The 27,994-nt window shown below is 48.4% G+C and overlaps 1 protein-coding gene across 2 annotated transcripts; it reads left to right on the plus strand.

The window, feature by feature from the left end:
- The first annotated feature begins 9,748 nt into the window (after positions 1-9,748).
- On the plus strand, positions 9,749-27,779 carry CBX6 (chromobox 6). Of its 2 annotated transcripts, none has more exons than XM_068941839.1 (5): positions 9,749-9,883; positions 10,050-10,093; positions 10,271-10,336; positions 10,557-10,623; positions 18,872-27,779. In XM_068941839.1, exons 1-5 carry the CDS (start codon positions 9,815-9,817, stop codon positions 19,838-19,840), a joined length of 1,215 nt encoding a protein of 404 aa, XP_068797940.1. In that variant the 5' UTR covers positions 9,749-9,814; the 3' UTR covers positions 19,841-27,779. The 2 variants fall into 2 exon arrangements, with proteins under 2 accessions (XP_068797940.1, XP_068797951.1); XM_068941850.1 differs by having other exon boundaries at positions 9,756-9,883; positions 18,926-27,779.
- The last annotated feature ends 215 nt before the right edge of the window (positions 27,780-27,994 follow it).

Consider the following 27,994-nt stretch of genomic DNA (forward strand, 5'->3'; position numbering starts at 1 on the left):
TTGTTCTGTCTTCAGCTCAGTGTACAAATACAGCAAAAAAAAAAAAAAAAAAACCCTTCCTATTTACTAATATTCCTAGCTTTGACTGAAGTCAGAAGCAATACCAGTCCTGTGGCTGGAAAGAAGAACTTGTCCTAGTAACTGGATTTCCATCCTGTGCTTTTTCTCTCCGCACACCAGCTGAGACTTCTCAATGTTTTGTTTTGGCACTTCTCTTTAAACATCTTTTCTTTCTCTTTCAGTGGAGTTTTCAAAAACCTGTGGTGCTCTTAAAAGAGGATCCACTCACAGCTTCATATCTTAATCACTTTTTGGATCAGGCAACCTTTGTTCTTTTGGTGACTAATAAATCATCTCCTGACATGAAGTGTTAAACAGAGTACCTTGGTACCATGCTGCTTTCTTTGTGCACAGGTCAGTGAGGAGTTAACCTTTATCAGTTGAGAGGCAGCAAGTTGCATGTGGGTAGGTTGGGTTTTTGTGAGGAGGAGTTTGTGGTAGGAAACTAAGCAGTTACTTTTCTTTTCTTTTCTTCCTTTTTTTTTTTTTTTACATTCATGAACAGCAACTCTTGCCTATCTTAAAGATCTTTTGAAAAGATTTTTCTCATGGTCTTTTAAAAATGCAGCTCTCTTCCATGCTGGCTGCTGACATCTCATTGTAGACTCCCTTGGTGGAGCTGGTCTTCAGGGACTTTAAAATCAGCTTTACTCCACTTCTACAAGTATAGAGATGCATGGGGTGTTTTTGCTTTCGGGGGCAGGAGAGATTGTCTGGGTTTAATTGTCCATTCTCCCCAATCCTATCTTCTCCATCTGCATATTCAACCCAAAAACTGAAAATTGAACTGGACCTCTTTGGCTAACATATTGTGAAAATCTGATGCTGTGCTTGGAGCTTCATTAAGCGTTCTGTTTGATTAGAAGAGCCAAGATAGCATCCAGCTGAAGCAGAGTTTAATTCTATTTGAAGCGCAAGCCAAGAATAGAATCAGGCTAACTCTCCCATACCTCATTTGGCTTCATGGGCTGTATACAAGAAAAACAAACTTCAGCGAGTGGAAATTACTGAACTGTACACAAAAAAACAACTTCTTGAACTGTTCTGACAGTCATTCTTCAGAACTGCTTCCATGTGAGAATTTACCAACCATGTTTTGGGGGACAGAAGCTTTTACTTCAAACACCTATCAGTAAATTCACTGTATGTAGTATGATGGACCGAGGGCCTCATCAGATCAGAAAACCTTTGTTGTTAACACTGTGTTAAAATTTGGAAAGCACAGTCTCTTTTCCTAGCTGGTTATAAACTAGGTGTTATTGCTCTGATATTTGTAAGTGATGCCTTGGAACAGCAAGTTTTAACACGTAAATAGTGGCATTAAGCAGCTTCGTAGCTCCTGCATGCTCCTTATTGTCTTGCGTTTGCTTGGGGGCCCTTCTGCTCATGAAGTCAGCCCAAGGTGTTTTTTCAAGCACAGCCAGGATATTATTGTGAGAACACCCAAATGCAGTTCCGTTTGCCAAAATAAACCCGAATTTGTTAGTGAATTGACCCTTGCTTACATCAGAGCCTCAGACAGAAAGAACCCTATTGAGATTTTTAGGGTTTTTTTCCCCAGTGTTGTGAAACTGTCCAGAATTGTTCTTCTGGTGTTTTGTGACTGAATGTGTAAAAGTGTTTGTTCACCTCACGGGGGGTCCTTGGCCCCAGTACTGTTTCCTGCTCTATGCCAGCTAGTGCTGTTTAGTTTTGCTGGAATAGAGAGGAGAAGCCTTGCATACCTCAAAATAGGCAGGGTGGCTCATGCAAGACCCTCAGTGGCAGCCACAACAGAGGCCAGGATGGGGAAGACAGCACTGAGGGCTGTTAGCCACATCCAGGTATTTGAGCTAAAGCTAAATCTACCACCTCTCCACCCCTTCCTCTCCTCTCAAGCTTTGTCTGTGCTTTCTGAAGCAGGGAAAGTGTACAAACCTCCTTTTCTAAAACTAAGTGATATCTGTCTCTCTTCTGTTCCTCCCCTGCTTACCTGTCCTGCAGCCTGAGAACAAGAGGGCAGTCAGTGAAACTTTGTAGGAAAACAGTAAGGGCCAGCTCTGCTTGTCTGGGGGAAGGCAGGGAAGTAGTTGGCACTCCAGGCCTGAGAGTTGCTCCTGCTAGGCTATTGAGGACAGGCCTTTGGGTTACCTGTTAGGAAGAAGGCATGTTATAACTGCGAGTAACTTGTAGTGAAACTCAAGGCCCATCTGGGACCTTAGAGGCAAAAAAATACCATGATTAAAAAGAAATGCTGAGATGATAAACCTGAAACTTTTTTTTTTAATGTTTGTTGAGGCTGGTGTTAACGACCATCCATCAAGGCCCAGTTCAGTTGCTAGCAATCACATTAAAAGCAGCCTATTCCTTACAGGTTGTGAGTGCTGTTCTCTTGGCTGTGAATTTGCCTTAGTTTCCAAGAAGATGAGGAAAATTAAACAACAGGGGTGGGGAAGAGTCAATATAAGGAGAGGAGACAAGTGGGGAATAGAATTGGGCCATGTTTAGCCCTTATTCAAATGCAGGCTCTTCTCACAAACCTGTGACCCCTGGTATCAGTGATGGTGTATCAGTGCCGCAGAGTGGTCAATGAACAGATGTCCCTCTGAGTTCTGAGGGGGCCATGTGGGGAGGAGGCGCTCATATAGCTGTCTGACAGTGGGGCTGCAAGGGAGGTATATATGTGTAAACAGCTTATATAGGTTAACTTTTGCACAGAAATGTATAACATTGGCAAATACAGGTAAAGGGATGTCTCTTTCACGTTTCTTGTCCTCAAAACAGTTGTCTCCAAGGACATGGCAAATTTGTTTTGAGACAATAGCTTATGATCAAAAGACTATGTCCTCTGCCAACTGAGCTTGACTGCCAGGGAGCTGAATTTACACTCCTTGCAGAGAAAGCGTGAACATTCTGGGTGTCGAACCTCCTGGATTGCACCCAAGAAGTTGGTTAAGATGGAAATGCCTGTGAAACCATCCTACAGGTAAGCCCTTGTGAAAAAGCAACACCAGGACAATCTAAGGGTAGCAGTTGTGGGACCAAGAGTCAGAGGGAGAGAGAAGCAATCACTTAAAATTGAATTTTAATTCTTCCCTGTAACAAGTACTTCCTTGAGGGATGACCCCTTTCTCTCTTCCAGACCGCGCTCCCTTGCACCCTTAATTTCTTAAAGTGCAGCGGCTTAGCAGGGAGGGAATGGGGACTGAGGGTAGGGTGGGGGGCAACTGGAATTTGTAAAGAGAAGCAGAGCTCAGTGGAAGTTGGTAATGGCTGGTAAAGGGGAGATTGCTACCAAGTTGAGATGAGTAGGAACTTGGTGCTGGTCATCAATGGTGTGTTGCAGATGCCTGGGAATGTCAACTTCATGCTGAAGGGGAGAGCTCATGAGACTGTTCAGAACCTCTGTCCCTCGCTATTGGTGTAGCAGAATTTTGACTGGGAGGGGGATTTGGGAGGAGGAGGAAAGACTTTTTTTTTTTTTTTTTTTGTTACCAGAAAATATAGTGTCAGCACAAAGAAGCTCTTTGCAAATCTGTCAAAATGTTAAGCTGCTTTTTTGGCTTTTAAGTCTGAAGTATGTTTTGAAGCACTTTGACAATACAAAGCACTAGGAGTGCTAAATACTCCTTATCGTCTCTAAAAGTGGCATTTGAAAAGCAAAAGGTGCATCTGTTTCAGGCTTCTGGCTGTTCCTTATCCCATTTCCAGAGCTGCCACCAGGCTCTTTGCTTCCCTCCTACGGCTGAAAGGGGAGTTTGCTCCAGCCATGCCAAGTGAAGTAGGGCTCCCTGAGGGAGGAGAGGAGACTTGCAGAATCCCTAATTCACCTTCAGGGTTCGTGCTGTCATTCTCCTTCTTCACGCCCTACCTCCTTCCCCCACCTACTCTGAGGAAAGGGAAAAATGAAGTTCAGTTTTGGTTTTAGTGGTCCTAGTTTGGAACTATGACCAGTTCTTCCAGCTCTGGAGACATCTTTTTAGTTTTATCTCTGACAAATTGCACCTTATTAGCCTGCTTGGGAATTGGAGAAGTTACCTATCTGTTTGCAGAGGGTTGAGGAAAGGAGAGTGAACCAGAGGCTGTCTTCAGTGACTGTTGAATTCTTCCAAAGGCTGTTTTTCCACCTGATCTCCAACAGAATGGTAATGAAATAACTGGGAGAGGGAAAAAAAAAAAATCAGTTGAGGCTTTTATCTTGCATGTCTAAAAAACCTTTTGGGCAGGCTACGATGAAAGTATTTTTTTCCTCACCTAGCAAGCTCCATAGCTAGAGGAACCCAGTTCTCTTGCTGGGTCTTCAGCACTAGCCTTTTTCCCCCATTTTAGACACATCAGTCTGACTCATCTAATTTGGTATGCTTCCTTTCTTTTGGGGGGAAAAGGTGGGGGGATAGGGTCGGTTGGGAGGGAGGGTCCCCAATTTTTGTTTTTGTCTCTTCAGTTGTTGCTGTTGTTCTGTCAGCACGCTAGAGTATCTGAGTCTTTGCACAAAGAAAGCTTCCTTTTGCACAGAATGAGCTTCTAGCTTTTGTACAGACTAATTGAATGTATTTGGGGAAGGAGGGGGGGAGGGAAATGGGGAGCAAACCAATTCCAAACAAACCAATCAGAGTATAATGCCTTTTCTGAGCAAGCGTGTATTGTAAAGGGAGATTGTAATTGCAAAGGGAGGGCAGGCTCAAGTATAATTTGACACAAAGTGTGGTTTTATTTTTGTACTGATATGGATAAGAGACTGTATAGCATCTATTTATTTAGATGATTTATGTGGTAAATGTTGCAAACAAAATTATTAAAATATTAAATATGAGAACTTACATTTACCTAATGGTCTGTCTGTGTGGTCATTTACCTCCCCTTGCTTTAATTCTACAGATGAATGACTTTCCCCCACATGCATGCACATACAATGCGCTTGGAAAAAGAGTGGAAAGTGTGTGTATGTGAGAGAGAGAGAGAGAGAGAGACTGGTTAAGAAGGTTCAGTGAAGAGTGGAGCCTGCAAAAGGCTCTTTTTGACATTCTCATTACTTTGATTCAAGGAGGTTAGGTTTTTATTAATTTTTAACCAACTGGGTAAGTTGAAGCTGTACAGATATGACCTGGTGCATTTAAAGTCTTTGATGGATTAGAATTTGAAAAGGAGAAGCCCAGATGCAAGGTGACTGTTCCTCTGGTTTCGGGGAGTTCCTGAAGTCTTGCACAAAGCCCCCGTGCCAGGACAGCTCTGCTGGCACTAGGCTGAGGAACGTGCTGGTGTGCCCCACCTTGCCAGTCTCTTGTGTGAATGGAGAAAATCCCAGGTGCTCTGTGTGCACTGGTTGCCAGACTGACAAGGCCAGGGAGCCTTCTCTCCTCCAAGCTAAAGCCCCAGGTGGGCTGGGCTGGAGGGCTTTCAAGGAGCTTCCCAGATGGAGTTTGGCCCTGATTCATTGCAGCTAACTTGGGGCTTTGCCTAAGAGCCCTGATCCTGAGATTACTGTGGAGAGAATCACAAAGTGTATTTGTGTACTCCATTTTGGTTTTTGACTTGCTCCCGTTAACTGAGGTGCCTCAGCAAGTGAATCGGGCTGTCTGAGGCTTGGGATGTAACGTGGGGATGAACCCTACATCTGAACACAACCTTGACTTCAAATGCAAAAGCACATGAAGCAAAAGCAGGGGGGTGGGCTATGTTTTCTAATTCAGTCATGGCTCAAGCCTGTGTGGTTAGGTCTTGCTTGTGTTATCAAAGGGTACTCTGTGTGCTTGCCCTGAGCCAGGAAGGCTGGATTTGACTGAAGGCATCACAGCAGGGCTTCAGCCAGACGCTTATTTTCTGGCAGCAGCTAGTGAGTCAGGTGAAGTTGTAAGAAACTGCAGTGCAGAGTTACAGGAAAGCCTACTTGAGAGATTGTTTCTTCATACCCTTGCCAATGCTGCAGAGGCTGGCTGGCACTAGAAGCTCTTCAGGCTTGTCCTTTCACGTGCATGTGCTCGTTGGATTAAAGGTTAATCTGGATAGTAAATTTTGTTTAATCGTCTGTTGCTATGCTGCCCCTCTGATCCATGCACTGCTGCCAGGTTCCCTTGCACAGCTCTTCTAATAGGATGCCTGAGAACTTGGGCACTCAGCTGTACCTTAAAACTTGTCCCCGGGGACCTGCTACAGTTGGCCTCACCTGAAAGAGGAAGCTGCTCTTGCTCCTCTCTGAGGAGCGCCGAGTGAAATGTGGTAAATGCAACTCTTACAGTACAGAGTGCTGCCAGGAGACTGGCATTCACCTCCTCTCTGTCCAGTGTAGCTTCACACAGCGTTGCTTACCTTCCCTGCTTTTGGTCCTTCTGTTCCAGGGGCTTTGATCCTTAAGCCACTGGTTTTGAAGCAAGTCTGCTAGAAACCTGGGGCATTTGTGTATCTACCCATGATCCAGTGTCAGCCTGGGCAGCTGGACCTGCTTTGGGAACTCAAAGGCAGGGTCTAGGAATATTTTAAGTACTGCTGGTGGTGTAGGCACTGGATGAAGCCCAAAGGCCTTCTCCAGTCTTGACTGAGGCCCCATCGAAAAAGTAGTGGGTTGGAGGGACTGTTCTACTGGCCACTGCTTGGGCCATGCTGAGCCATCCATAACTGCTGCGCAAGCAGATACATTGTCATATTTAAGTGATCTGTCTCTGCCTTTGTGTATTTCAGAGTTGCAGCCAGGAAATATCATTCGACATAAATGACCACAACATCAAGCATTTGCTTAAAAACCCGTACAGAATTTGCTCGAGAGCTGTGTAGCAGAACATACCCCAGCTGCTCAGTGTGTGAGAGAGTATGACCATTTCCTTCTACAGGTCTGCTGCTTTTGACAGCTATTTCCCTCGAGCAACCCGGAGTGGAGTTGGTTGATCAACTCTTGAAGTTTTTCTAAGAGAGATAAGCACTGCTACCCCTACCAGGCCACAAGTCTGCGAAAAATGAACCTGGTGCTGGCTACTGGCTTTGTGCAGGTCGGTTTCTCACAGTTGAGTGTCATATTTTTTAAAAACATGTTTTTTGCACCTACTGCTCTCCCCCTTTGCTCATGCACCACTTGCCAATGTTCCTTATGAGAAAGGTCATTCTTGCTGCTCCCACAAAGCTTATTGCTTCCCTTTGCAGGCTTATCAGTATGAGCAAGAAGTGATCTGGTGTAACCTACACCAGCAGGGTCTTCAGGACAGTGAGATGCCAAGAAAATATTTTGTTCCTGTGGCCACTGTGAACAATAGCTGTTCTGAGAGAGTGATTTTTTTTTGGTTTTTTGTTTTTTTTTTTTTCAACTGGAAAGTGAATGAAACAAAGTACCCAACAATGCTCTGAACAACAGGATATTGCTTTGAACAACTGAACAACTGCTGCTGTTTTGCTTTGGGAAACTAAAAGTCAGATGAAAAAGCCTGGGGCTGAGCAATACCTGTAAAATAGCTACTCACAACGATTTTACCAGCTATTGTAGCTGGAGTGAGCATCTTGCTGACAGGTGGAAGGAGAAAATAACTTGAAAGAGCATGTGGAGCGCTCTGAAATGTTGCTGCCCCTTCTGGACCATGCATCAGGGATGCTTTGTGCTTCTACTTTAAGGTGAGATGCGCTGCTTGTGACCTGTATGGCTGTTTGGGGATAAGGCAATCAATCACAGTTGCTGCATGTGTGTCAGTGTAGCTGTGTAAGGACTTTTCTCCTGTTTTATTTGGAAATGGGTTTATGATATTAATGGTTGGAAGTTAAACAAATTACTTGACAGTCAGCCACAAGTGTAAAAGCAATTGTTTAAGCAAAGTGAACAGTAACAAACATGCCAGTTGAAACGTGGAGGGTGTTACCGAACACTTAATGTGCAAAGTTGAAATCAGTTAAAAGGTGAAAAGCTAAATGCAGCAGGTGTAATCAGTGTGATCAGCTTGTTCTTTTGAAGCCACTTTGTAGCGCATAAAGGATCAAAAGGGAAAAACATGGTGTTTGGGGAAGTAGGGCAGTCCAGAAGGATTCGTCCCATTCTATGTGAGAGGGTTAAGGGATCTGTCTGGGTTTTTTGTTCTCTGTTGGCCTGTAAATACCTGAAAACAGGCTGAAAGAGGCCCTTTCTTGAAGTGAGTGATGTGACCTAAATGCAGATTTATCGGTGGTGGAGTATAGCATGGTTCAGGCCCTGACCACAGAAACACCTTGTTCTCTGCATTATCTGCGTCTTGGCCAGCCCTGCAACCAGCGTCTGTAAGGCTCTGTCCATTTCCCGTCTCGTCTTCCTCCTTCTGTCAGCATTCAGGAACCTCTCTGTCCCCTCCGCCTCGGATGGGGACAATGCGCTGGGACACCTCACCTCTTGAAGTCCCTTTCCTCTGATCAGGCAGCTGGTGGTGCTTGCAACGCTTTGGCTGCCAAGGTGAAAAAGGCCAAATCAGTATGACAAACAGTTGTGTGAATGGCAGGCGTTATGCCAGCAGCGATGAAATGGTTTCTTCTCCCGGCTATTCCCTCCTTGATTTTGGGGGAAATCCATCCCTCTGGACCCAGCTGGTGTTGAGAAATTTAGTCATTTCCAAAATACCCCCCTTCTAGATGGAGCTTCTGAGCCAGTGCTGAGGGGGAAGGGAAGTGAAGAAAAGGGTTAGCGAAGGCCCAGGGCCGGGAGAGCTCCCGGAGGCCGGGTGAGGAGGGGAAGCAGAAGGGTGCTAGTGCCCTGCAGGTAGCCGGCAAGCTCATGCCGCTTTTTGAGAAAGAGCGGCAAAACGCAAGCTGGCCATTGCCGGAAGTCCCCATCACAGCTCCCTTTCCCTCCAGAGAGGAGTATTTCGAAATGAGTCCCTTCCCCCACTCCTCCCCCCCCCAAAAAAAAAAAAAAAAAGAGCCAAAGTGAAGCCAGGGGACCATGCTGTATTGCTCCGTGCCCGGCAGTATGTCCCTAGAGCAGTCCTGGGGAAGAGCCATGAGCTGCGGGGGCTGTAGCGAGACCGCTGCTGGGCCACGAGCTTCCATTTTGGATTACAGGGAATTATTTTTGATGGAAATTTTCTTTCTTTTTAGCACCTGCAAGAGAGGTGTAAAGTATACAGCAAATTAAATAGGATTTTGCAGTAACACTCAGTGTGGGGAATTCCTTTAAGTGACTTGACTTTTTTTTTTTTGTTAAGGTTTATGTAGCATGCTTGGCCCATTTACCTTGCAGTACCTCGTACTGGCTCAAAAACGAGGGCACATGAAAGTGCCAGCCAAAAAGAAAGAGGAAGGAGGACCCGAGCTTGCCCCTGGGTTTTGCCTGTGGCGCTGGCCAAGGCTGCCCGTTTCCCGCTTAACCCTTCCGGCACCGCCATGTTGGTCAGAGGCGGGTGAGGCACCGGGGCGACACCTTGCCAGGCGCTTATGCCAATGGCAGTGCCCTTGCCCCTTTCACGTGAGGCTGTGCGGTCTCCCGAGCCAACGTTGTTTTAAATAACGGCAAACCGCTGCTGCGGTTGGGGGGGGGGGGGAGGGCAGCCCCTCCCTCACACCCCCCTCCCCCTTTCGCCGCGCGGCCCCTTTAAGAGCCGGCGCCTGCGCCCGCCTCCCCTTCCCCTAGCAACCGCCCCCCGAGGGATGGGGTTGGGGGGGGAGGGTCACGTGCGCGGCCGCGGCGGGAGGGGGCGCGCGGGCGTGCGCGAGCCGGCGGCGGCACGAGGAGGGCGGGCGGGAGGGGAGGGGGGGGCGGGGCGGAGCGGGCGGGCGGGATTATTATGGGCTGTGGGCGCCGCCGCCGCCGCTGCTGCTGCCGCCGCCGAGGAGCAAGATGGAGCTGTCTGCAGTGGGGGAGCGCGTCTTCGCCGCCGAGTCCATCATCAAGCGGCGCATCCGAAAGGTGAGGGGCGGCCCGGGGAAGAGGGGTTTGGGGGGGAGGGGGCCGGCCGCGGCCCCCTCGCCGCCGGCTCCCGCCCGCCGCCGTGCGGCTCGGCCGGCCCGCGGCGCCCCTCCGCCGCCCCCCCCTCCCCTCACGACTCCCCCTCTCCCCGCTCTGTGTTTTGCAGGGGCGCATCGAGTACCTGGTGAAATGGAAAGGCTGGGCCATCAAGTGAGTGGGGCCGGGGGGGAGGCGAGGGGAAGGGGCCCCGCGGCTGAGGTGGGCGCCGCGGCGGAGGCGGCGGGCCCCCCCCTCCACCCTGCGGCGCGGCAGGCCGCCCCCGGGGCTGCGGGGCGGGCCTGGGCGCTAACCTCGCTGCGCGCCGCCTCGGCGCCTCTGGCCCGGCAGGTACAGCACCTGGGAGCCCGAAGAGAACATCCTCGACTCGCGGCTCATCGCGGCCTTCGAGCAGAAGTGAGTGGCGGTTCCCCCCTGCCCGCCCCGGGGAAGGGGGATCGGGCGGGTGGGGGGGGGGGCGGCAGGTTTGGCTTCTGGGTGGGTGAGCGGGAAAGGACGTCTATGCTTCTACGCTCTGTGTGTGCGTGTGTGTGTGTGTTTTTTTTTTAAACTTGTATACTTGGCTTTCTTCCTTTGAGAAAAGTTTTAACTTCTGAACAAATTTGACTCCCCAAAGGGAACGAGAACGTGAGCTGTATGGGCCCAAGAAGAGAGGACCTAAGCCTAAAACTTTTCTCCTGAAGGTAACTCTTATTTAAGTAACTTAGGCCTAACTAAATGTCTCGAAAACCTCACAGATTCATGCCCTTGGAAGGACCGGACTTTCAAGTGACTCGTGCGCACCTCACTCTGGGAATACGGGGGACAGCCAGACAGGAAATCGGGTGGGGGGCAGGGATGCAGAAGTAAGTGCATGAGGTGTGCGTGTGACGGGTGCCCTAGCAGGACAGTCAGTACATGCGGATATGCGTGGTGAGGCTGCGTTCTTTTTTTCCAATATTCTCTCCCTCCTTATGGCCTTCTGCTGTCGCAGTAGAGAGTGAGCCTGTCCTACTCCCTCTTCTTATAGCAGCATATTCTATTCAGTGTGCGTCCTGTAACTTAGCAGCGTACCGAGTAATCGGGCAGCTGTGGCTGGAGTCTGCTGCCACTTGTGCTGTTCTTATCATCTTTCAGTGTGCAGATGCTGTTTGGGAGCTTCATGGAGGGTTCTTGTTTTGATCTGAAAACTGCAAGCTTGTTTCACTTGGGGGAGGGGGGGGAAGGAGCAGCATTTCACTTCTATGTAGGAAAGCAGCCGAAGTTTCCAGTTTTTCTCTGATAGACCTTTCACCTTTGCAAGAAGGTACCTTCATAGCATCTCTGTACTCCTGTGGCGAAGAATAATGAGGATAGTCCTCAGTGCACCTTCCCCCCCCGATGACTTTTTTTTTTAAACTAGGAAACGTGGTAGTTGCGTGACAGCTCGTATGAATTATGTGGATCGTTAGTCCACAAACAAACCTCTTTACTGTTCTCCCTTCTTCCCCCCTCCCCTCCCAACTATCCCAATCTCAGACCTTAAATGAATGGAGAAACACAACGTGCTCTTGCAGGTTTAAGACGGTTGAGGGAGTTATCAACTTCCGTGGCTTGATCCAGTAAAAAGCCCTGGAACAACCAGGGTGGCCCCTCTAGTGAGGTGTCTCCTAGTCATTCTGTGGCTTTGGGCGAGTTGTTATATCTGTTTCCCCATCTGTGAAACAAGTGAATACTGTCCTCTACCTTACAGATGTTGGAGCTTTACTCAAGTTAAAGCAGTGTTTTAACTGTATGAGCACTGGAAAGAGTAGTGAGGGGTCTGTCCTCAGCTTTGAGAGGACTCGGGGAACTATGGTGATCTTGTGAAAGTCCTGTTGATGGAACTGTCCTGCTTCTCCCACACTGCCTGTTTTGCTGCTAAGAGTTTTCTGTCTCTACAGACTGAAAGCCATAAACATAAGTGGTGTGTGCCACCTCTTACTCTTTATTCAGTGGAAACTGGACTAGTTGGTTTTTCTCTTTCTGGCGGTCATGCATTAAATGAAAGCCTTTTGTTTAGGTTTCAAACAGCGCAGAGGAAAGCTTAAAGGGAAATCACCAGCTTAAAATAGTTCTCTGCTTGAATTAAAAAATACTGTCGCTTATAACACCTGACACTCTTCAGAGTGGTAGAGAAGTGTTTTTTCTTCTCTGTTTGTGCTGTGCTTCCAGCATTACTTTGTGTAATCAGTTTTGTCTTTTTTGACTCTGAATGTGTTATAGGAACGTATAAAATCCATTGCTAATTTTTCTCTCACCAAAAAACAAACAAACCAAAAAAAAAACACTCATTCCTCCTCTTCTCCCCTTGCCCTTTAACACCCTGAAACTTGGAATCTAAATTATTCAGCAACATCCTTTGAATCACATCTCTGAAATGTTTCAGTAGCACATCTTCTTTCTCCCGTCTTCTCAAATGTTACTGAAAACCTGTAGGTTTGTATGACTGACTTAATACTTTGGAGAGGATGGATTTGGATAGGGAGCAAGATGCGCTCTTGTGAAAATTGATGCCTCTTTGTGGGAAACACTGAGCAGGGCAGAACACTGGCACTGCCACTTCATTTGCAGCTCTGGGAAGCAGAGCTGGTGAAACTGTTAGAGCTTTGACTTGCCGTTTTCTGTGACTTCTGCTCCTACCCTAAAAATAACACCCCAGGCCAGGCAACAAGAAGTAACTCTATCTCAGCTAGTCCTATCTGAACGTGTTCAAGCTCTGTTCAGACAAACCGCTATCAGTGCGACTGCTGCTAGAAAAGCAGCTGAGACCAACAAGCTAGTCAGTTCTGTTTGATCCATATATGTGTTCCAGTCATTTCTTCTGACCTGGTGAAGACTGGGCTTTGACCTTGTTAATCCCACAGAATAGGTGTCGCTAGAGGAGCAGTAGGATTCTGTTCTGCCTCACGTATTGTTAACAATGTTTTCAGTTCTCTTGGGTGCAGAATCTTTTGCTCGTGAGAATTTCAGAAGCAGGGGAAGAAATTTGACTCGAGCATCCCAGAGGGAGTCTTCAGAGTTGGCAGTTAGAACAATATTCTTTTTGATCTACTAACTGAACAGATTAGGCCTGGACGGAATGATATTTAAGTAGGGGTGTGGACTAGCCTGCCCTTGAATCAGTGGCTTACTAGGATTTTTCATACGTTTAAACTTAGGCTTCCGAGTCTCTAGTAAGGCATCAAAATAAGTGCTCTGATATGCCGCTCAGGCCCCTGGCTTGTGTGGGTGTTGTAGTTTGCAGTTGGGGCTAGATTTATCAAGGGATTAGTTCTCAAAAGCTGCGGAGAGGCACCCAGGGGGATTTACAGAAAGCATTCCAGCAGGTTAGTTGCCCACGCCTTTGGGAAAGCTTTGAAAAGCTGCATCTTCAGCCACCTGCTGCCTTTGTAAGCCAGGCTCCTATTGCTGTGAGCTGTCTAACACTTGCCCTTTCGATCAGACTGCAAAGGGAAAGCACAGTCCAGGCTTTGTAATATCGCTACTAAGATGGCTGGCCTTGAAAGTGACCCCTGCTAACTTCAATTGCAAAGTTTTGGGAAGGAAATGGGTCTTTATTCTCTGTGTCTAGGGACACTTTCCCGCAGCTGAGATAAAACTTAGGGGGAGACTAATTCTTGGGAGGCTCATGGTATGCTGTAAGCTCTGTGCTGAGCGTATGAGAAGCAGAGTCCTTGGTGCGAAACAGGTAGCGTTACAGAATGGAAGCTTAGAAAGAGATATTAACTGCCACAGATGTGGCAGTACTACTCTCTTTTCCTCTGCTTGGTTTGCTTTTGTGTGTGTTTTGGGAGGGGAGGGGGGATTTGCTTTTTTTGTTGTTGTTGTGTTCTTTATTTTCCTTTTCCCCTCAACACTAGGCTGTGAGGAATGCAAAACTCGCCAGTCTGAAGTCTGGCAAGGGCTCTTAAGAGACTGAGCCTGGTCTCTGAGCTCAGTGGGTGGCTAGCAGAGATCTCTGTTCTGGGTGGCTCCAAATACTGAGGTGAAAAGACTGGAGAAGGCTAATGGGGAGGAAGAAGTAACTGAGAACAGTAAGGAGGAGTGCCTGACCCGGCTGCGGTGTGAGTTTTCCCATTTGCTTCTCCCACTGTCTAATTTGGCAGTGGGGAAGAAGGGACTGAACAGCATGGTCACGTCTCCCTTCCTTGAACTCTGAAGTTGAGTTTCTTCTGATCTCCTCCCTGTTTGTAAATTATCCCTGAGCAGTTTGAAACCAGACCGTTCCCCTTTGTAGCGTTTTGTTCACCATCCAGTGGGGAAACTTTAGTTTATGGCAGTGTTGCTTGGGAGAACTGGGCCGTGAACTAGCTTGCAGTTGCCTTGTCACTTGGAAGGCTGCGGAAGAAAGAGGGCAATAAAAAGACAGAATGGCAGCCAAAAAGGGGAATGAAGAGCTCTTGCGAATGCCATTTGGAGCAAGGACTGTGGGAATGCAGGTGAAATATAAAAAGACAAAGCAGAACCAGTAACCCATGAGAGTGTAGTGCTACTGTGTTGCAGCAGCACCACTGAAAATTACTTGACTTTGAAATAATTAACTAGGAATCTGTTGCCTTACAAGGTCTTTTTTTTTTTTTTTTTTTTTTTTTACTTCCAAGTTGCAGATATTTTGATACAAATCAGGTAAGTGAGGCTTTACAGAGCACGTGTAAGCATGACTTCAGCGTACGTGCTTGTGTGCCTCAGCGCGTTAAGGGAATGAATGAACAAATATGCTTGCTGGGCCTCAAGGGACATTTATTCAGAAATAGTAGGGAACAAGGGAGATATGCTTGTTCCCAGGGGCAATAAGAGAGCGAGCTGTATGAGCTAAATAAAGGTGATACAGCTCCCAAAAGGGAGGGGGGGAAGGGAAGCAATCCTAGCAATTGCTTTGCTCTCATGACAGAGCACTGCAGTAAGTCTCCAGAAACTGCATCCTGATACAGGCTGAGCTGTAAGCAGAAAGTGAGTTATTTTGTGTATGTGCTGAGTACCTTTTCAGCACTGAGCAAATCCTGCAGGTAAAAACAGGAAAAACCCAAAGAAGTAGTTTCCTTTTTTTGAAGAGTTCTTGCTAAGTAGCATAAACTGCGTTGACATAGCTGAAAGGACAAAACGGCTTTGTGCTCATACCATATGTGAGCGTGACAGAGGAATGGATCTGCAGCAAGGAGAAGTATGTTTCCAGCAGATAAATCTGAATGCTGAGTCTCCTGCAAACAGGAGGTAGCAAGTTACTTAGCATACATTTGGAAGCAGAAAATGGAAATGAGTGAGGCCAGAAAACGTGCTGTCCTCTGCAGGGCAGAGACTTGAGTTCGTATAGTTGATGCCTGACTAAACCTGATCCTGTGTCTAGTAGAACTACAGAGCTTTGCAAGTGAGAGGAATGTGGGAGCTGGTCTTAGATAAAGTATCTGATACTATTTTTCTTGAAACCTTACCTGGAAAAACAAGCTCAAGGTAAGCTGAATATTTGCATACTGTTCTTTGGAGCTCTCATTGAACCTGGTCCCTGGGAACAGCTCTGTAGCACCTGGGGCGGGGGACTGTTAGGTCTCAACGTAGCATATATCTTAACAGTCTGGCAGAGGAGGTCAATGGTGCATATATTCTGCTTGGAGACTACTGGAACTGGAATCTTACTAAAGGCAGAGAGCCGAAACATGAGTTAGAAATAGGTTCAGACTGGAAGAAGTGCCCCAGAAGTAAGTGAAAACCCAGACACATAGCAAGTAAAGGATACCTAGTATTTCTGGCGCACTGGAAAGGCCCAAAGTCATGGGCCAGGGCTCTGTGCTAGCTCCTATGTAAGCACAAAACAAAGACCAAACTTAAGTCAAAACAGGACACAAGCTGATAGATTAACGTGCAAAGACAGAGAAAGCACAATCAGCAGGGGTATGAAAGTGTCTACGCAGTGACCATGCCAGCATTACTGTTTTGTGCTTAATGTAGCTGATGGGGAAACTTTGAGGAGTTTGCAGTGTATAAGGCATCTGTGGATGACTGTGATTGCTTCCACCAAGCTTGAGAGGGGAGGTTGTTGGGGAGAAGGCCTGCTTCTTTTGCAAGTGGGTGATAGAAGGCAGCATTGCAGGCCAGCAGCAATTAGACCTCTTGACTGAGCAGTGAGACAGGGAGGGTGCCTTGAAAGTGACATGTAGCAGAAACCCTCAGCCTGAGGTGTAATATAGGACAGTAAATTAATCTAGAAGACACGCAGCCTTGGCAGCAGGAGAGGCCTGAAGGATGTCTGCATGTGTCTGCCCAAGGTGTGGATCAAGGATTTTTACTTATGCATCTGTCTCTATACTCCTTGCCTGGCTTTGCTGTCCTATGTTTTGGAAAAGGGACATTGTGTCGTGCTTTTTTCTCCACTGAGCAATAGTTATTTGGAGAGAAGCCCAAAGCATGAGAGTAGCTATGCTCAAAGGGCTGGCTGTGATGGATAAGGGGAAAAAGAAGGAAAAAAGTCCTTAACCCAGGCTGTCTTGGTATGGTTATGTCCGAAAGCAAACAACGATCCCAGTAGGTTTTTGTCCTCGTGTGTTTTGCCCTCTGCTTCAGAGGGAGGCATGAAAAGGAGAAGTGAGCTCAGCCCTGGATATGCATCTGCCTGTGCCTGTGCCAATTCTGAAGGGGTCTGTTGTTCTCTCAGGCTGCAGCTTGGGAGGGGTCTGTAAATCACAGTGCTTTGGAGGGTGTGGAGGGAGAGTTGATGTGTGATGCAGGGAGTTCTCCTAGTGCTGCCAGTGCACTCCAGCCTGTAGGGTCCCTGGGACAGGAACGCGCTAACTGCTCGTTTTCTGAGCTGTTTGGGGCATGGAATAATGTGTGAAGCGGGGCATGGAGTAATATGTGAAGCTGAGCAAAGAGAAACTAGCTGGATACTGAGATGCTTCCTGTTTAAAATGATACCTACTGGGGTCCATCTGTGCTGGGGACTTTTCCTTCCAGCTATGTTAAGAAGCCATACACAGTCCAGAGCTAATGTTAGGGAAATGTCTGTGCCTGTCTTTGCAGTCATGTCACTTGTCCTGATGTATTTGTCAGTCATGTAATATAAAGTTGAAGATACTGAAGGCAGATGAGCCTTCAGTCTGCGTTTTCACATAAAGCAGGGGAAGGAGGCCTCATCTTTGCAGCCCTTTTAAAGCCAGGATATAAGAAATACTGCAGGGAATGATCCAGCATTAGCCAGGGAGGAAACAAAATGTCTTCCATGTCTCCATTCTTTACTTATTCTCAGTCTTCTGCAGTTCTCATTCAGATCTCAGTGGAATAAGTGCGCTGGGTGGCAGCGGCGCTCGCTGGGGATGTGGGCCCAGGGCTCTGAGCTTGTTGTGCAGAGCTGCCCTGGGCCCCTCGCTTGAATCTGTTAGATGACTGGCCTTACAGGAACATTCTTCCCCAGCCGTTTCCTTGGTAGGAGGCACAGCCTGCAGGGGGACAAAGGAGAATGGTGTTGGAGTGCTCAAGCTCTTAGTTGGCGAGAAGCCATCCTGATCTTGGCGTGTGCTAGGGGGCAACAGGATAGAAAAGTTGGGGAGGAAAAGCAGCTGTCTGTTGGTGCTGCAGTTCTTCTCGTGCCCGCAAGATGGGGGAAGCAGCTCATTAGATGGGTAACTGGAGAGCGGCTGGCCTTGTGGAGCCAAGGGATGGGCAACTTTTGTCAGTGACCACCTTTGGGGGTGAGGGAATAAGAAAGGAGGTTTGTTTGGAGCAAGGTGCGAGTGGGAGACCGAGCTCTAAGAGGAGCTCTGCTCTGACAAGAGAAGGTGTAAGAATATGTTCTGGGTTTCCGTGCCCACAGGGTACCAATGAGCTTACCTTACTCAGCTTACCAATGAGACTGCTGTTCCTGTGCCAGCAAATGTTCCCGTCTCCCTGGTGCATGAACCAAGGCAGGCTCTGGCATTATCTGAAAGTGGCTTTCTTTTCCCTGGCGCACACGTTCCTGCACAACGTGTGGAACCCCTCCACCCCTTCTCCCCCTCTCCCATTTGGTGCTTTATTTCGTCAGACCACCCTCACCCACTTCCGTCTCTGGTTCTCCAGACGCTCTTCTACTATGCTTCTTAGAGCAGACAAATCTCGTTATGGGAGAGGGAGAGGATGCGTTGCTCTTCCCTTATTCTTTGTCTTTTGCTCATCTCCTAGATGATCAGATGCAGGCCCCTCGCTTGGGTCTAGTACTCTAGGTTTGGAGTGCACAAGCCATATTGTTGGTGCTGAGCCCTACCAACAGCCCAGACACCTAGGAGGATGCTTGGTTGTGTGGCTGACAGTGGGGAGCTATACACATTGGCTGATGGTGACCAAGAAGGGCCTTGGAAACCGTTAATTGTACCTCTGAAACATAGCTATGAGACCGTTGCTATTTCTTCCTGAGAGAAGCATGTGTTGTCAGAGGTGCTTGCCCTAAGACTAATGAGCTGCCCAAAAAGGACGTAGACAGTGCCCCTTGCTTGTGTAGGGGCTGTGCCACGGCTATCAGTAGTCCATAGGTCACAGCCAACACTTGCTTTTTGCCCTCATCTCCAAATTCCTCAGCATGTTTGTCGCCAACAGTGGTGTCACTTGTAGTGACCACCTCCTTGGTTGGCAGGGTGTGGACTGACCTGGGAGTCTTTAGTGCTGAAAACTAAAGAGATGGGTTCTTGCCGTCTGAGTTGAAGTGCTGTAGCTGAGGGGTTGTGAATCTGGCTCGTCCCTTCTGTTGGAGCTGGCACAGAGGGGAGAGCATCTGTCCCGTCTCACCGGTAGGTTAAGCAAGAGGTTGAGGGGTGTGTGGTTGTCATTAGTATAGGTATAAATGGGACACTGAGGCATGATATTGCCATGAAGGGCCTGTCCTGAGGTGAGGAAAGCCTGTTTTTGAGACATGGTTGCATCTGGGCTGCCTCTCTGATGCTGTTTTTTTCTCTCTCCCCACCACCGCAGGCTCGGGCCCAAGCGGAGGCCCTCCACATTGGGGATGTACACTTTTCTGTCAAGCCTGGCTCCAGCACCTCATCTCCTAAGCTTCACTCCAGCGCTGCGGTGCACCGGCTCAAGAAAGATATCCGGCGATGCCATCGCATGTCCCGGCGCCCTCTGCCCCGTCCAGACCCCCAGAATGGTGGAAGCGTGGGTGGTGGGGCCGGCATCCGTCCTCCAGTCTCACCCTTTTCTGAGACCGTCCGCATCATCAACCGCAAGGTGAAGCCCCGTGAGCCCAAGCGCAGCCGCATCATCCTCAACCTCAAAGTCATTGACAAAGGTGGGAAGCCTGCCAATGGGGCCGGAGGCCTGGCTCGGCCCAAGATCCCTTCCCGAAACCGTGTCATTGGCAAGAGCAAAAAGTTCAGTGAGAGCGTTCTCCGCACCCAGATCCGCCACATGAAGTTTGGCGCCTTTTCGCTCTACAATAAGCCGTCCACTGCACCTGCCCCCTCTCTGGAGGGCAAAGGGGAGGCTGAAGGTTCCCAAGCAGCCTCCTGTGGGCTCATTATGGGCTCCACCGCTTACGATGCCCCCAGCTCCAGCTCCTCCGGCTGCCCCTCACCTGCCCCCCACTCCTCATCTGATCCAGATGATTCCCCTCCAAAGCTGCTTCCTGAGACCCTCAGCCCAGCCATCCCTGACTGGCGCGAGTCGGAGGTCCTCGACCTCTCTATCCCTCCTGAGTCAGCTGCCACCAGCAAGCGTTCCCCTCAAGGCGGGTGTGGTGAGGGGCAGACACCTTCCTTGTCCATTTCCTCTTCCGACCCGGAGCAGGAGACCGGCGATTGGCGTCCTGAGATGTCCCCTTGCTCTAATGTGGTGGTCACAGATGTCACCAGCAACCTCCTCACAGTCACCATCAAGGAGTTCTGCAACGCGGAGGATTTTGAGAAAGTGGCGGCAGGTGGCGGCGGAGGCAGCAAGTGAGCAGCCACGTCCCCCTGCTCTGGGAGCGTGGGGGGAGCTCTACCTGTGAGAAGTTGTGGTGTGAATGGCTGTCGTTAGTTTTCTCCTTCTCCCCTTTGCTGTCCCTCTGCCCTCACCACCACCCTTCCTCCTCCTTTCTTCCTGCCCACTCCCTCTTGCTCGGAGGCTGTGGCCTTGCAGTGGGGGGAGCAGGGGCATCTGATGTTCCTGGGTGTCACTGCTGCTGGGGGTAGATGGGAGGGTTGTGGTGGGGCTGGAGAGCGGTTGTTTGTCCTTGAATGTGGTGTTGTCCAACTGGCCATGGAGCCTTTGGGGATGAGGGGTCAGTGAATGTGTGTGCATGCAGGGATGGCAGGGAAGGTGCTCTTCCCTTCCTTCCCCTTCTATCTTTTGACTGAAAGTGAAGAGGAGCTCCAGACCCTTGAGAGGGGGGTATAAGAGGATTGGAGCCTTCACTTCCTGCCCCCAGGCCTTCTCCAACAACGTGCATGCAGTCTCTTCCGTTCCTCTTGTTTTTCCAGCTGCCATGACTTTGATCCTACCGTCTTCCCCCTTCTTGGCTTGTGGCCTGGATCTGTCAACTCATATGCTGCAGTCATGGCAATGGCAGATCCAGAGGCCCCCAGAGCAATGGGGAGAGGGGCAGGTGAAGCGTCATGCCTGGAAGGTGCTTGTGACAAAGCTGGGATGGTTGGGGGGTGCCCAATGCAGCATATGCCCCACACTGGCTTCCCTTTTAGCTATTGGTGCTACCTTGGCAGTTGTATGGGCGCTTTCATGTGGCCTGGTCCCTCCTCTTTGCATCTTCCAACCTGCTCAGCTTTGCAGGGAGAAGGGAGGAAAAGGGGAGTCTGCTTCTGGCCCAGATCTTCCTCCTCATGTTCATTACTTGCACTTGCCTGGAGGAGAGGGCATTAAATGCCCTTCCTCAGCTTTTCCATGGTGGAAGTGGGAGTTGCCTGCATGTCCATCCTTCAGTTTGGGAGAAGATAAGCTGATGGTGTGATGCTGTTCCAGCTGGGTGAGGCTGATCTGCATTGCATGTAAGCTTCCCTTGAGCCTTTTTGTCCGTCCCCCCCCCCCCAAACCCTGCTCCCTCAGAGGGAGGGAAGGATGGATGCTAACGCAAGTTGTCTGTTCTTCCTGCTTCCTTTCATCTCTCTCCTGTTCTCCTTTCCCTTTTGTGGATGGCCTGGAAGATGGTTCCCCTTAGCCTTTTCAGGATCTGAAATGGCCCTTACAACTGTCAACCAAAGGTGCTAATAAGAAATAACTGTCTCTTTCACATCATACGCATGTGTGTTAATTCCTCCCCTTGCCCTCTATTCCGGAAATCTTCACCCCTTGTGAGTGGGAGCAAGCAAGACCATAGCATGCCATTCTTTACCCACAACTCCCTCTTTCCCTGCCCACCCTCGCTCGGACATGTGGTTCACGTCCGAAATAAGCTCTCTCCTTCTCCTGCCCTTTGTGGCTTGCTTGATTTCTCTCAGTCCTAAGCTTCATGGTGTAATGCCATTCCTTTGCTCTCCCCTCTTGCCCTACTTGCCTGTGGCTGAGCCTGTAGGTGCAAGGAAAAGAGGTGCTGAAGTATCTGTCTGTGGGAGAGCCTTACCCTCTCAGCCCTGTCCCCGTTACCCTGGGATGGGTCAGAGGGGTGTTACTTCCACATACATGCTGCAGAGGTGAAAAGGGTGGAAAAGATTCCCTGCATCAGGGCTTATCTACCTACAAATTTGCCCTGGACAGGCAAACACAAGTGGAATTCACCCCTTTGGTGCTTGTGCATGAGGACGCTCAGCAGCTGGAAGCTGTTGGCTGTGAGGAGTGTTCTCATGTGAAGTAGTGATTTTGTGGTTGTGATGGTCTGAGGGTAGAAGTGAGGCAGTTTGTGGGAGAGAGGTAATATTTATTTGTGCAAGTGGCATAGTTGGTGTGGCAGAGGGAAAGACCATCTTCTGACCTTAATTAGGGCTTCTGTGCCCAGAGCTCGTCTCTTCCCCTCCTCCAACACATCGGCTGGTGTAATAAAAATCTTTGCTGCTCTCCCCACAAACGTTACCTCACGGAGGGTAGAGTTCAAAACTGCAAAGCGTCGTGAATTCAAACTAGCTGTGGTTCGGTGTTTGTGTAGACAGTCTGAGGGGGGGTTCCAGGTGCTGTTAGTCCCACCCTTTGCATACCTTCTCCCTCCCCCCCCCCCCCCCCCCGCCCCGGCCTTCTTCAAAAACCTTAGTGAACTCTATGGGGAAGCAGTTGCATTTATAACTGAAGCTGGGGGTGGGGAGAAAGACTTCCTCACTTCATTCACCAAGCTAAGGCTTCCTATAACTTGTTGGACTTGTGTGTGTGTCTGTATAAATACCTGCCTGTATTTTCTGTGTCATTATTTTTTCATCTTTCCTGTGCCTGGCCCACCCAGGGATCCTTTATTTTAACATAGCTTATCCTTATGACCACAGCTTCAGAGATGAGTGGGTTGTAGATATAGGGAAAAGCTTTCTCTTAGGGAAATAGAAGATTCTTCCTGTTTTTCTTAATCTTCTAAACAAGTAACTGTATTCTGAGGCTGCAAGATAAGAGGAACTTCTTTATGGGGTGGATGCATTCTGGCCAGTCACTTTTTTTGGTTGTTATGTTATTGTTTGGTGTGTATGTGGTGATGTGTTTTGTTTTGTGGTAATGAGATTCTGAAAAATAATTGAAGAGTTTAAGTGGGAGATAAAAGGGAACTTTAATAGGAAACTCTTGATGTATTTTGGCCAAGATATGTTCACTTGGCAGAATTTTTTTCCCCAGTGTCTCTTGTATGGTGTTCTTTGGGGGCGGGGGGCGGGAATTGTTTAATGAAGGGTTTTTGCCTTTCTCCAGAGTGACAAGTAAGGGGATTGTCTGTGAAGAGCAAAACGATGGGTCGGGTCGTTGTAGGGATACTCCGTGAGGACCTTCTTCCTGAGGTGAGGAGATAAGGGTATTTGTTGTGGCAAAGGAACTTGTGCAGCAGATCCTCTTTGTGGAGGAAGAAAGGAGTATGATCCGGATTACAGACACACTCAGCCACTTGCGTGACAAATCTCTTCTCGGATGGGTCACCAGGTGGGAATCTACCCTGAACCTCTGGATCTGAAATCAAGATCCTGTGCTGTTTTGAGTTAGAGGTCTGTTAACTTGAATGCAGCAACAGTCTCAAGCGGACAAGCCGCTTGGGGCTAACCTACCTTCGTATTCACGTGGGTTACACTCCTCCCCCTAAATTTCTATCCCTGCTCTCTAATGGAGATGGGAAAGAAGATCTCTCCATGCCCTTTAAAAAAGGCATGAGGTTGGTGGAGGAGTTTATTTGAAAGTATCCCCTTCCTTTCCCCGTAACCCCTAGAAAAACAAAAACAGGGAAATATTCTCTGTGTCTGTGCCATGTTTGTTCTCTTGTTGTTGTGTTTTTAGAGGAGATTTTATGATGGAGTGGAAAAAGTGAAATGATTAGTTTTGCATAAAAAAGAAAAGTTTAAAAAAAATTTCTACAGGGAGAGAGCGAGAGAGAGAGAGTTTAAAAATGAATAATAAATGCAGTGATTGCACAAACTGTAGTGGTATTAGGTGGTCCTTAGAGAAAAGAGTATTTTGTAGTATTGAAGCATGTATGTCTGGGATGGTGTTTGGCTTGCTTGAACTGGAGAGAAAGGCATTCTGGGACTAAGCAGCGATCTCTGAGCTGAAAAGGCAAGTTGCATGTTGGAGGAACCCTATCTACAAACCCTTCCCGTCCTTGTCTCCCATGTGTTGCAGTGAGTTTCCTTCCCTCCCATACCTCTCCTGTGAGCTAAGGTGGAGTCTTCAAATCGTTTTCCGGCCAAGTGGCCCTCAGAAATGGTTGATCTTGTTCTGCCAGAATGTGGATTAGGCCAACAACATGGAAACAGTTGACTCTGCATGCACAGCAAGCTGCTAAGATTTGGGGTTGGCATGCATCTTTTCTGGCCAAATTGCTGTCTTTTCTATTTTCCTTTCCCCATGTCCAAGCAGGATTAAACATGGTGGGTTTATGTCCTCAGAAACAGATCTGCCTCCCCTCCTTAGGGTCTCTTAGCTTCTCCCAATGTCAGTTCTGGGCAGGGAATGGCATTTTTCATATAGGATTTGCCATATCAGGAAAAGGACTGAGTCCCATCTGTATGGAATCCAGTGTTCCCCCTCTGACAGTAGCCAGATCTTCAGAGGAAGGTGAGAGCTGCCTTGTGTGCTGAGAAGTTTCTGCCAAGTGAGGCATACCCTCTCCTTGAGACTGCCAGAGACGAGCAAACACTGAGGATTTGGAGTGGAGAGGGCCATGATGGGATTTCACTTGAGTAAGGATTACATTCTTCTGCCCCAGCTTTTTGGGGGTGGGGAGAAGGGTGGTTCTAGCAATTCCTCAAAGTGAGGAGGCAGCTTTTGTGTGCTGACTTCCCCATCCAAGTTACCTCTGCTGTGTGCTCATCTGGTGCATAGGAGTAACTGCAAAGAAGAGGGAAGCAGCTAGACGTTGGTGTCTGAACGGAACAGAAGGTGGCAGGCAGGGAACACTAGGACAGTTTTACTTGTCTGGACTTCTCTTGTGCCCTTAGGTTTGAAATGGCAGGTAATGGATATATCCTTGCCTCCCATAGCCTGGGCTCTTCCCGGGACCTTTTTCTTCTCTCTACCCATTGAGCTCTGTCAGTGCTTCCCTCAGTCTTCAGCTTGGAACAGCAGCCTCCTGTCTTGTGCTGTCTTTTCTCCTTGCTGAGCAGAGCAGGACTAGGGATGTGTGAAGCTAATGAGATGCAAGCTCCTCTTGGGATGGGAAAACATAGAAATAGACTGTGGTGAGCAGGCCTAGCTGTGGTGAGCCATTAGCTTAATTTCTGTTTTCAGAAGGGAAAGGGAGCATTTCTCTGTCTCCCCTTACTGGAGTTCCCAGGGAGATTTATGAAATAAACAAAAAACCCAATCCAGCCCCTTACCACGTAGGAGCTGTCTCTGAGCTGAGTCTTCCTAGGGATTTCACTCCCTTTCCCAGCCCCTCTTTGTAGAGGAGGTGTCAGCAGCTCACAGTGTTTGGAGATGATCACCCTCTTGGGGACCTCCCAGCAGAGAGGAAAAGCTTTCTCTGGGTTGCCATGCTGAAGGATAGTGTCCCAAGTCCCCCATACTTCTATCCACTTCAGTGGCTGTAATGTTAGTGAGGCTGCTTGGGGGCAGATCCTTCTTCCCAGAGGAGGTGCAACAAACCTGGAGTATGTGTCTAAGTGCTTATTTGCCCCTCGCCTCCTGCCCCACCTTCTGACAAGACATTTTCCTCCTTGCCTGGCGCATCCTTTTACTCCAATGTTGCTTGCTTTTGCTGCATTTTTCAATCGCCCAATAATCGTGCAAGAGCTGGGATCTTATTTACTTTTTTATATAAATATATAAATATAAAAGAAATCCCACCTCTCCTCTCCCTCTCCCCCACTTACCCACCACCCCATATGTAGCCTGTTCTGATCTCTGTCCTGAAGGCGATGTGTTGTAGAGGGTTGATTTGGGGCTGGGGATTAGGTGCCTCCTGGGTTCTGTTCCTTCTTGGTTTGCTGTGGCCTTTTTGCCAGCTGTTTCACTGCCCTATGCCTCTGTCTTCCTAGTGCAAAAGTGGCGGTGGGGGGGGGGGATCCCACTGAGGGTGCTGGGAAGTTGACTCCGATGATGTTTGCACAGAGCTAGAGGAGTGCCGAGCATTGCTTCAGAAGTCCCCCCCCCCCGCCATCTATGGTTCCTTCCGTAGATAACTCTAGCAAGTTTATTTCATTGTCGCTTGGGTTTGCGCAAAGAAGTGACTTATTTTTTTAGATTCCTCCCCAGAGTGCAATGAGTATGGCTTCTTTTTTGAGATGTGGATGGGAGGAGGTGTTGGCATCTGTCTTCACCCTCACCCTTTTTTTCCCCATCCCACATCCTCTACTTCTCTCCCTTTTTAATGTTGGCCTATGTCAGACTGACAGCTAGTGGGGTTTGTGCCCTTACCTGTGCAGGGGCAATGGCCCTGGCACCAACAACTTCGCATGCGTTCTGCGTAGTACATCTAACATGCTCTGTGTCCTCGCTTATAAAGGTGTTGAGGAGCCTTCATTCTTTTTCCAAATTTCTCCTTCAAGGAGTGAAAGAAGATATAGTTAATTTGACCCTCCCATGGTGATGGGCTTTCGCTGGCAATTCTTCTGACCCTTCCAACTTCCGTGTGGTGTGAAACAAAACGTTTGCAGGGCTATCCAAAAGGACTTTTCTTTGGGGTGGGAGTCCTACCGCCTTGTAGGAGTGTTGTGCTTTCAGCTCTTCCCCTCCCAGCATCCACCTGGGAGCACCAGAAGAGACGATGCTGGTGGAGGAGTTAGGGAATGCCCTTGGTGCTACTGGGCTGAGTGGAGCAGGAGCTGGGAAGAGGGTGGAAAGCACAGAGCAGGGGCTGTGGTGTGGTGGGAAGAAGAGGGAAAGAAGTAAGGTGACAGAAGAGCAGCTAGATGCAGTCAGTGATGCCAGCTTCAGGAGTGGCTCAAAAATTACATCTGGTGGGAGGGAAGGGGCCCAGGGACAAGTAGTTGAAATGACAGTTCCCTTTGCAGAGCCCTGTTCCAGCAAATCGCTAGAGCACGTTCTTGACTTCATTCCTTGTTCAGCCGAGCACTTAAAGCTTGCACTAAACTTCAGGAGCGTGGTTCGTTGCGTTGAAGCACCCCATGGGGCTTTGGGGCCTCATGCAAATAGCAGGGCTTTTGCTTACTCCAGAGCAACCCCCCAGCTGTGCCCAGTTCTGCAGACGTGCCGTGGGTTGCCTTGCAGGTGGAGGCAGCAGGTAGGTTCTCTGCTGTTCTTTGCCTGTCCTGGAGTAAGCCTGCTGCATCCGGGCATGCTTGCTGCAAAGGAGGGAGGTAGTCTCGGTTCAAGTTCTTAAGCAGAACGAAGATTTGCCATGATGACTTTCTTTACAGAAAAGTTGATTTTCTTCTTCTTTTTTTTTTTCTTTTTTTCCCCTGAAGCTAAACAACTTGGCATGTTTTCTTCCCCTCCTGCTCACTTACCCCTGCTGTTAAGCCTTGTCTGCTCCTTAAGAATAGAGAATTCTCTATTTTGCGGAGTGTGGGTGGGTTTTTTGTTGTTGTTGTTCTTGTTTGTTTTTTCTTCCTTTTTTGGGGGGGTTAAAAAGTTGTCCAGTGGTGGTGGAGGACGGGGGCCTGCCTCATCTGTTTCTTCCTTTCACCTTCCCCAGTGCCAAGCTTAGGCTTCAAGTCCTGCAGGTTTCTGCAAACATTTAACTTCAAGCAGGCACGTTATACCCTTGTGAACTCTGTGGTACTTGGGTACTTCGGGTTCAGCCTGTGCTTGAGTTTTGGCAGCATCAGGGCCTTGTTCTTTATCTTAGAGAAAGTCAGACCTAGCTCCTAGAGTGGTAACGGTCCTGATGCAACCCATCTGTCTCTTTATTTCCCCTCACTTGGCATACAGAGTGAAGGTGGTGATTTTTTTTTTAATTTAAAATAAACCTAAATATGTATCTTGTGATTTTTTTTATTTTGAAAAAAAATAATTAAAAATTGTGCACGGATGAATTGTATATCTATATATTTTTTGTCTTGCAATTTTCATTTTAAATATAGTGTTTGCATTTGTGTTTTTTTTTTTTTTTAATCCAGTTCCCAGCTGGCTAAACTCTGTCTAGAGTGGATGGGTGGGAGGCATAGCCACTGGAGGGGTGATTGAATCACCCCTTCCTTTGGAGCTTCCCACAGGAAAATGGTTTGCTCCAGGTTTGGGGGTGGGGGTTGTGCTAATTACTCTTGTATTCTTGTACATTTTGTTCTTTCTGCTGCTCTTGAATATTGTATCAATGCCAGAAATGGGGAGTTAAAAAATAATAATAACCCCAATAAATTGTTACATTCCAAAACCTGTTGTTTTCCTTGAGTGGTTTGTGCCCTGCTGTCAGTGCAAATGACCTGCAGAGTTGCTGGTGGGTATTGAAACGGATTGCGTACACCAGAACCTTTCCCCAGCAGAGAGGCTGTGCGGTCCCTCGTTGGGATGGACGCTCCTGGCCATGGGACCAGGCCAGCCTCCCCTGAGGTGGGTGACTGAAAATGCCGCAGAGCGAATGCAGAGGGA

Source organism: Struthio camelus, chromosome 1 (assembly GCF_040807025.1).
Source record: "Struthio camelus isolate bStrCam1 chromosome 1, bStrCam1.hap1, whole genome shotgun sequence".
Classification (NCBI taxonomy): Eukaryota; Metazoa; Chordata; class Aves; order Struthioniformes; family Struthionidae; genus Struthio; species Struthio camelus.